The following is a 10000-nucleotide window of genomic DNA, read 5'->3' on the forward strand; positions in this document are numbered from 1 at the left end:
AGAGAAAGGAGGGGCTGAAAAGGCCAGAATAAAGAAGAAGCGGATGCTGGAGGGGGATGCATCTAAGTGCTGAAATCAGGCATTAAAGAGTTGTGCAGGAGTTAGCCAGAGCTCCACCATTGACGTTATTGCTAGGCGGGAGCTAGCACAAGCTGCTAGTCAAATGTGTATGTGCTGGCTGGTATATTTCAGACGAATTAATGACTTAACTGATCTTTCTCTTTTAATGGATGGAGAATACGTTAACAGATTTGGAACATGTAGTAGTAGTCGTCTAGTCGTGTCAACACGTTACACCGGTATTACCGAGCATAAATGGTATAAACTTTGAAACTAGGTCACTCCGTCAACGTCAACTCTCCTCTCACACTAGGTGACAGCGTCTTATAACGTTCTATATTATATAATAGTATAATATAATTTTATAGATAATATCACGGCCAAAAGCTCTGCGCCTCCGGATGGCTGTAGTGCGGGGAGCACTACGGCCATCCGGAGTGCTTTTGTTTACCGGCGTTGCTATGGTTACTGGTCTTGTAAGGAAGTGCGCCAATTCTCGGAGCGCCAATTCTCTTCCGCACAGAGCAGAACTGTGACCTATTTTACCCATTTTTAATTTCTTAATTATAATTATATCATTCATTTTTACCAATTTTTTTTTTTTATTACTGAAAAAATATATAAATAAACGGTGTTGCAGGGGGGTGGGGCCGGACCGGGGAGGATTCTCCCGGTGGCTATTAGTGCCCCACTCCGCCCCTGTTTTACGCTCTCGCTCAAATTTAATTTTGGCACTATGGGGGAGGGAACCATGGTAGGGCGGGCTTTCCTATGATTGGCCGTTTCTGATGCGCGATATTTGATTGACAGCCCTCCTCAGCCCTCCTCTCATTCAATTCGGAATTGTACAGTAAATGGCTGAAACGATAGTTACGTATTGTAACTCCAGATTCTATGAGGATAGGCGCAGCCTATCCTCATAGAATCGGCCATAGAAGTGTCGGCCTCATTGTCCTTTAAATAGCTGAAGAAAAGCTGTTTATTGGGAGCAGAATGTCCGCCGGCGCCCGACTATATCTGCGAAATGCGGACGTCGTTGAGGCACGCCGCACGCGGACGTAATTGAGGCCCACGCTGTTGGTGGTCGGGGATTACAAAATGTTCAGTGCTACGGCTCACGCCTAGGGATAACCCAATAGCGATAGCCTTAAAAGGCTGCGCCTTTACTCATAGAATCTAGAGTTACAATAAGTAACTATCGTTTCAGCCATTTACTGTACAATTCAGAATTGAATGAGAGGAGGGCTGAGGAGGGCTGTCAATCAAATATCGCGCATCAGAAACGGCCAATCATAGGAAAGCCCGCCCTGCCTTGGTTCCCTCCCCCATAGTGCCAAAATTAAATTTGAGCGAGAGCGTAAAAACATCTTTCGCGAGAGGTTTTGCGCGCGCTGAGGTAATTTGCGCGCGCGAGAGGCTGTTTTGCGCGCGCTGAGGTAATTTGCGCGCGCGAGAGGCTGTTTTGCTCGCGCAGAGATCATTTGCTCGCTCGCAGTTAATATCTACGGGTGTGGAATTATATAATACGCCCGAATGCATCTTTTATCACATTAGTGAATTATGGCACTAATGTGTCGCCATAGTTTACTAGCTAATCCACATTTTGACCTAGCACTAGAATACAACCCTAAACTCCAACCTAGCTAGCCTGGCTCACTCTCGCGCATCTGTGTTCGCGCTCGTGTGTGATTGCGCGTCCATGTACTTGGAATGGGTGGAGTCAGAGTCAGCGTTGAAGGAGAGGGGGTAGGACCATTTGAGTTGCGTGTTTTCAAAATCTGCCTGCGTATCGCAAATCACATATCCAACCTTTAATCTAACTTTAAAAAAGTCATTTCGAGTCATCTGTCTCAAGTCTAAGTCAAGTCTCAAGTCATGAAGACCAAGTCAAAGTCAAGTCGAGTCTTTTATCAGTGTCAGTCAAGCAAGTCTCAAGTCCTCAAATTTGCGACTCGAGTCTGACTCGAGTCAAGTCATGTGACTCGAGTCCCCCATGTCTGGTATTTTGTGTAGGTTATTTAGTGAGGCAGAGTGCATCTGTTTCACTGTCAATAAAACCAGAGCTGGGAGTGAAGGTCTTTCTGTGTTCGAAACAGTTTATCTCCTGTTTGATTCTAAATTGGTGAATTGTGTCATGGTGAATGAGAGATGGATGAATAGTTATTGGTCGATGAATTATTGGATGGATGGATGAATTAATGATTGATTGAATTCTGAATTAATTAATTGTTTGATGGGTGTATGTGAACACAGTGCTTCACCAGACGAGACCAAACCTGTTCATCGTTTAGTCTTGTGTGTTTAATTCCCTCCTCATCATTTAACCTATCAAGGAACGTTGGTTTGAAAGTAGTATGCATCTTTTATACTGCTGATTTTATACCAGGGTTGTCATAGCTCACCTGACGTTAATCTGCATTAAAAAAAACTTAACTGAAATAAGAGTTATCCAAAACGTTATTCGTAAACTTATTTTATTTCAGCCTAGTTAACTAGTGGTACATGTCATAGTACTTTAGGGCTGTGAATCTTTGTGTCAAAGTACAGATGGGTTGTCACATGACAGGATCTTATCTGGTCATTTTGGGTTCGTTTGAATCCCTGGGATCAGAGTTAGGTAATCCAGATGATTACACCAAACAGAGCAGAAACCTTGATAAACACTACGAGAAGAGTTTGGAAACCTCTCCATTCGGTCACAGCAGCATAGCTGCTACAACACGGGTCTAACAATACTGTTTCTAACCATACTGATACTGCTATTATATGAGGTGGTTGTGTCTTTAGTGTCGTGTGTTTTATGTTTCAATGTATTTTGTAATAAAATATGCGAACAGAAAATCTGCATAATGTTCATTTTGTTGAGTGCGTGTGTGCTTGTGTAGGACAACAATATGAACCTCTTTCGTCCAATCAGGTGCTCTGCTGATGACACGTGACGGTTACGTCACCATGTAGGAAGCTGCGACCTGTAATTCAATGTTTCTCTGGCACAATTTGGACGTCTTCTATCGATAATGTAAATTAACAAAAATGTTTTCCGAGATTGGGCCTTTATTCTGTCTATTTGGTCGACATTGAGTTACTTCGGTTACCCGTTTACCGGTATTCGCCAGAGCAACGCAATGGCATCATACACCTGCATCAGCGACACAGGTCTGTGATAACCTTCTAAAATGTGATCTAATCTAACCATCTATATTCTGAGTCACACTTATTTTATACCTCATATATATACCTTTCTTAACAGTTAAAGAGATTCAATCGTTTTGGTTCCTATACAAGAAGCTTTTTGATGATCTGATTTATTAGGCTCAGAATGTTAACAGATGGACTGATTTGTATTAGGTCTGTCTAGACAATTAGGACAATAACACTGGTTCAAAATAAAATACCATGAAATACCATGTCTACACAATAAATAAAGGCTCCTATATTATATGACATAGCCTGAATGACATATATACGATGTCGGATTAAAACAATGTGTTAGAATCTTAAAGGATGCGAACGATGCAGGACGATGTCCTCATAGTCATATGGTCCTGTGTATTTTTTAGCATAAAAAACATGTATTTATTGAGGTCCATCGTCTGTCCGGACAGAGAAGGACCGATTGTTCGCCTCCCTTACGAGCTATGGTTCGGCTGGTTCGAACCCGAGACCCTCAGACCCGGGCCCACAGGAGGAGGAGGAGGCGCTGAGGAGGAAACTCAAGTACTTCTTCATGAGCCCCTGTGATAAATACCACGCCAAGGGACGGAAGCCTTTCAAACTGGGCCTGCAGCTGCTGAAGATTATCATCGTCACCGTGCAGGTAGTTCTGAAGTCGATACAGACACGGTAGCTTATTTCCCCCCAGTGGCCAACAATGGTTTCACTTGTGCTCCCGGTATAATAACACATGTTATTATTACACAGGAACAATAAGACACAACTCTTTTCAATGGATGGATTGGTGGATGGATGGATGAATTAATGATTGATGAATCAATTAGTTGTTTGTTGGACGTTTGAAGCACTATTTGATGGATGAATGGCTTATTATGAATTATTTCATGGGTGTACAGGTGAATGGGTGAATGAATGGGTGGATTAGGCAAACTCAACCCAGAACCTTACCAGAGGGGACCAACCAGTTCATTGTTGAGTCTTCCGTGTTTGATTCCCTCCTGTTCGATGTTAGTTATTCTATTTTATTTGAATATTTGAATATTAAATAATTTTCCTCTTGTATGAACCCCCCCGGTGTGATCTGGTCTGACCCCCCTGTGTGCCCCCCCCCTCACAAGCTGGTCCTGTTCGGGCTCAGTAATCAGATGGTGGTGACCTTCAAGGAGGAGAACACGGATTCCTTCAGGCACTTGTTCCTCAGGGACTACCAGGAGGGGGTCCAGCAGGCCATTTACACCCAGCAGGACCTGTACGGGGTCATCCACCACACGCTGGACCAGGTACCCCCCCCCCCCCCCCCACCACATGCTGGACCAGGTACACTCCCACCCCCAACGCACGCTGGACCAGGTACACCCCCCCCCCACCACCACACCCTGGACCAGATACCCCCCCCCCCCCCACACACACCTTGATGGGCCGAATACACTCCAGCTGTCTTAAGTTTATTCCAACAGTATAAAGTGGGACACTCCTGTTAATAAATGCACAGAGCTGTTTGAGGGGTCTGTGTGTCTTCTGATTGGGGGCTTTGTTAGTTGATCGTTTGTGTGTGCGTGTGTGCATGTGCGTGTATGTGTGTGTCTGTCCGGTGTGTGTCTGTGTCTATCCGGTGTGTGCGTGTGTGTGTGTGTGCGTGTGTGTGTGCGTGTGTGTGTGTGTGTGTGTGTGTGTGTGTGTGTGTGTGCTCCAGTACCTGCTGCTCCCCCAGACCTCCCTGGGGCGCTACGCCTACGTCCCGGGTGCGGGCGTCAACGGCAGCGCTCTGTCCCTCTGCCAGCGCTTCTTCCTCCGGGGCAGCATCGAGCCCGCCAACGACACCTTCGACATCGACCCCCGCGTGGCCACCGGTACGACAGACACACCTCCTCCTCCTCCTCCTCCTCCTCATCCTCCTCCTCCTCCTCCTCCTCCTCTTCCTCATCCTTCTCTTCCCTCTCTTCCTCATCCTCCCTCTTCCCCTCTTCCTCCTCCTCCCCCTCCTTCTCCTCTTCTTCCCTCTCGTTCTCCTCTGCTTCCTCCCTCTCTTCCTCCTCCTTATCCCCCCCCTCCTCTTCCTCCTCCCTCTTCTCCTCCTCCTCCACCTCCCTCTCCTCCTCTTCCTCCTCCCTCACCTCCTCTTCCTCCTCGGCAGTTTGATAGGTCAGGGAGTCTGTCACGCAGAGTACTTCTAGACAATGATGACGGTGATGACATAATATAATAACTGTTGTTACTGCGTAGGAGTGTCTGCTCTGTGGGGCTGATGCTCACTGAGAACAACGTGAAGAACAGCAGATTCAGTGTAAACCAATCGCTCTTTTCAGAGTGTATCGGACTGGACCCGCCCTCACCAGGCTCCCCTCAGGGGAACCAGGACTACAAGAACTTCACCCTCAAGTTCCACAAGTCAGGCAACCTCCCTTATACACTCTAACATACGTTACCAATCATTATACCACGGTCTGGGGGAATACTCGATTCTGATTGGCTGCAGGGTGTGAATTAACCCCTGATATACGGACACCTGCTAAGTAGTTTCAGTCAAATTGTCTGTCCAGCCTTCAAAACGAGAGCTGGTAAATTGTGAAAAATGAATGAAACAGTAATCAGGCAATGCGGTTATATGCTATAGACCCTAGAGTATCTGTGGTATAAAGGCTGGTACGAATTTTGAATTATAAATATGTACAATGCATAACTTTCCCCTCTGGCTCATAGCTGAGTGGACTAGAATACCTCCCGTTGCCAAGTCGTAGCTCAGGTCCGTCGTATTTACTGGAGGAGTGAACAACATTTCCGTTGCATAAGAACCTTACGGGAGGGTAATGAATGTTCCAGGTATTAGTCAAACCCTCAGGCGTTACCAGGGAAACAAAGTTATGGTCTTTGAAAAACTTAAAACGCATGAAAATATAGATATATATTTCTTTGGCAAGTGACCATGGTATAAGCGGGATAATGCCCTTCAAGGTGTCCATTATCAGAAATGAATGGACTTCGTGGAGGCAACCGTCCTCCGCTGCGCGTTGGACGGTTCTAAGGCCTCCGCTGACACACAATCACACACACTACCATTTAGTTAATACAAACCAAACACATGTTCACACAACACTGAACAACACTCATAACCCACCTGAACGCACAGAATAGCCTTCATTAAAACACTTCTAACATACCCTATAGCTCTTCTCTGTTCTGATTGGTCCTCAGGCTGATCAACGTCACCATAGACTTCCAGCTGAAGGCCATCAACATCCAGACCATAATAAACAACGAGATCCCAGACTGCTACACGTTCTACATCACAGTGAGCATCCTTCTCTCCTCTCCCCTCTTTCTCTCCTCGTCTCCTTCTCTCCTCCTCCAACCCTCCTATTCTCCTCTCCTTGTTCTCTTATCTTCAGCTCATGTCCCCCCCTCCTCCTCCCTGCAGTCTGATCCACTTCCCCTCTCCCCCTCTTCTCTCCCCTCTCCTCCCTCTCCTCCCTCTCCTCTCTCCTCTCTCCTCTCTCCTCTCTCCTCTCTCCTCTCTCCTCTCTCCTCTCTCCTCTCCTCCTCATTGTGATGCAGACGGAGAGTTGAAGATGTATGTAAGACGGACACTGAAGCCCTGCAGTAATACATCTCTGCTAGCCTTCATGTGATTCCAGTCACGCTGTTCACATGAGATCCTGTTTCCCTGCAGGAGGCCGAAACCTCCCAGGAGGGTACCGTGTTCTGTGATATGTGCTCGCATTTTTCTAAGAAATGGTGTGTGTGTGTGTGTGTGTGTGTGTGTGTGTGTGTGTGTGTGTGTGTGTGTGTGTGTTTGTGCGTGTGCGTGTGTGTGTGTGTGTGTGTGTGTGTGTTCAGATCCTCCTGGACAACAAGGCTCACAGTGGGCGGGTGAAGGTCAGCCTCCAGAACCGAGCCTCCATCACTGAGTGCCGGGACCCCAACGTCTCGGGACACGGTGAGCGATGAGAGACCCCCTGCTGACCAGCGGGCTGTGACGAATCAATTACAATGGCCTTGGTGCTCACCCTCTCTGAACCGCTTCTCCTTTTCTCTCACCTTCTCTCCCCTTCTCTCCTCTCCTCCCCTATACGCTTCTCTTCTCTCCTTTCCCCTTCTCTCCTCTCCTCCCCTATACGCTTCTCTTCTCTCCTTTCCCCTTCTCTCCTCTCCTCCCCTATACGCTTCTCTTCTCTCCTTTCCCCTTCTCTCCTCTCCTCCCCTATACGCTTCTCTTCTCTCCTTTCCCCTTCTCTCCTTCCTCTCCCCTTCTCTCCTTCCTCTCTCCTCTCCTCCTCTCCCCTTCTCTCCACCTCTCTCCCCTTCTCTCCTTCCTCTCCTCCTCTCCTCCTCTCCCCTTCTCTCCTTCCTCTCCCCTTCTCTCCTTCCTCTCTCCTCCTCTCCTCCTCTCCCCTTCTCTCCACCTCTCTCCCCTTCTCTCCTTCCTCTCCTCCTCTCCTCCTCTCCTCCTCTCCCCTTCTCTCCACCTCTCTCCCCTTCTCTCCTTCCTCTCCTCCTCTCCTCCTCTCCTCCTCTCCTCCTCTCCCCTTCTCTCCACCTCTCTCCCCTTCTCTCCTTCCTCTCCTCCTCTCCTCCTCTCCTCCTCTCCCCTTCTCTCCACCTCTCTCCCCTGCTCCCCGGTCTCCTCCTCTCCTCAGCGGACAGCTATGCCCGGGAGGTGTTTGACGTCCTGGTGGCGGTGGTGTGTCTGCTGTCCCTGGTGTTGTGTGGTCGCTCCATCCTGAGGGGGGTCTTCCTGCAGCACGTAAGACGTCTGGACCGCAGAGTCGCTCACCAGCTCCCGCAAAAGACTCTGGACACTGCATAGCCCCCCCTTACCTCCCTAATGCCCTCTTACTTACTCACTTATCGTATGTTGTACGTCCTGGCACTTAACAATAGTACCTAGCACCGGGTAGCATCTTATGCTAGCTATCTCTGTATACGGGGAATTGGCTAATCTAGCGATATTTAGTGCTTGGCACTTGGTTCTATGAACAACCTTACTGTACCTACAGCGGTATATTGTTGTTTCTCTTCTCCTGATAAATGGACTTATTGTAAGTCACCTTGGATAAAAGCGTCTGTAAGACCCCCAAACCGCCCTCCTCCCCTCTGGACCAGAGTCCACGGCGTCGAGGGGTCCACCTCACGGGGTGTGCTTGTTTCGGCCCCCAGGAGTACGTGGGGTTTGTGCAGCGGCGGACGGGCCGGCGGGCGAGCTGGGGGGACAGGATGGAGTTCATCAACGGCTGGTACCTCCTCCTCATCGTCAGCGACCTCTTCACCATCACCGGCAGCTTCATCAAGATCGCCATCGAGTCCAAGGTCAGCCGGCGACACGGAAACACAGGAGGTAGAGCGGGTGGGCTGGCAACCGAAAGGGTGCTAGTTCGATCCCCGGCTCCTCCTAGCGAGTGTCGACTGTGTTAATGTGTGCATGCATGGGTGAATGTTAGGCATTATTGTAAAGCGCTTTGAGTGGCCACTGGTCAGAACAGCGCTGTATAGATGCAGTCCATTCCCTCAGCCCGGTCTCTGTAGCAACGTGTGTGTTGTCTCCACAGAGCATCTCGTCGTACGACGTGTGTGGCATCCTGCTGGGCACCTCCACCCTGTTGGTGTGGGTCGGCGTCATCCGCTACCTCAGCTTCTTCCAGAAGTACAACGTGAGACCACAGAAAGACCAGCGCACACGCTAGTACACACACGCTAGGACACGTAGCCTGAAACATGCTAACACACAGCCTAGCATGAGCTATCTCACGCCCTCATACATGCTAGCACAGGCTAATGACGCTCTTTCCGTTAATATATGCTAGCACGAGCTGTCACACTCTAATTTACACGAGAATATGCTGTGACATGCTAACCCACGTTAACAGAAGGTAACATATGCTAACAAACGGAAATAAATGCTAAATAAATCGTATTTATTCCCTTCTTTATCTTCCCTTCATTCACTTACTTCCTTCCTTCTTTCCTCCCTCCCCTCTTCCCCTCCCTACTGTCCCTTCCCTCCCTCCTCCCTCCCCCCTCCCTGCTCCCCTCCCCCTCCCTCCTCCTCCCTCCCTTCTCCCTACCCCTCCTCCCTCCCCCCTCCCTCCTCCACCCCCCTCCTCCCTCCTCCCCTCCCCCTCCCTCCTCCTCCCTCCCTCCTCCACCCCCCTCCTCCCTCCTCCCTCCCCCCTCCCTCCTCCCTCCCCCTCAGATCCTGATCGTGACGCTCCGAGCGGCGTTCCCCAACGTCATCCGGTTCTGCTGCTGCGCCGCCGCCATCTACCTGGGCTACTGCTTCTGTGGCTGGATCGTCCTGGGGCCCTATCACACCAAGGTACACACACTGCTACACACTACACACACTACCACACCAAGGTACACACACTGCTACACACTACACACACTATCACACCAAGGTACACACACTGCTACACACTACACACACTACCACACCAAGGTACACACACTGCTACACACTACACACACTATCACACCAAGGTACACACACTGCTACACACTACACACACTACCACACCAAGGTACACACACTGCTACACACTACACACACTACCACACCAAGGTACACACACTGCTACACACTACACACACTACCACACCAAGGTACACACACTGCTACACACTACACACACTACCACACCAAGGTACACACACTGCTACACACTACACACACTACCACACCAAGGTACACACACACTACTACAGACTACTACACACTACCACACCATGGTACACACACTGCTACACACTACACACACTACCACACCAAGGT

At 49.0% G+C, this 10000-nt stretch overlaps 1 protein-coding gene across 2 annotated transcripts in view; it reads left to right on the forward strand.

The window, feature by feature from the left end:
• Window positions 1-2978: 2978 nt before the first annotated feature.
• mcoln1b (mucolipin TRP cation channel 1b) overlaps window positions 2979-10000 on the forward strand; it is a 14180-nt gene continuing 7158 nt past the window's right edge. For both annotated transcript variants that reach the window (XM_060043956.1, XM_060043964.1), the window contains exons 1-11: window positions 2979-3216; window positions 3666-3877; window positions 4353-4514; window positions 4928-5084; window positions 5541-5622; window positions 6427-6523; window positions 7069-7168; window positions 7869-7975; window positions 8389-8538; window positions 8778-8879; window positions 9422-9544. In XM_060043956.1, coding sequence (XP_059899939.1) covers window positions 3186-3216; window positions 3666-3877; window positions 4353-4514; window positions 4928-5084; window positions 5541-5622; window positions 6427-6523; window positions 7069-7168; window positions 7869-7975; window positions 8389-8538; window positions 8778-8879; window positions 9422-9544 — 1323 coding nt within the window. In that variant the 5' untranslated portion in view covers window positions 2979-3185. The remainder of the gene's footprint in view (window positions 3217-3665; window positions 3878-4352; window positions 4515-4927; window positions 5085-5540; window positions 5623-6426; window positions 6524-7068; window positions 7169-7868; window positions 7976-8388; window positions 8539-8777; window positions 8880-9421; window positions 9545-10000) is intronic.

Source organism: Gadus macrocephalus, chromosome 2 (genome assembly GCF_031168955.1).
Source record: "Gadus macrocephalus chromosome 2, ASM3116895v1".
Taxonomy (NCBI): Eukaryota; Metazoa; Chordata; class Actinopteri; order Gadiformes; family Gadidae; genus Gadus; species Gadus macrocephalus.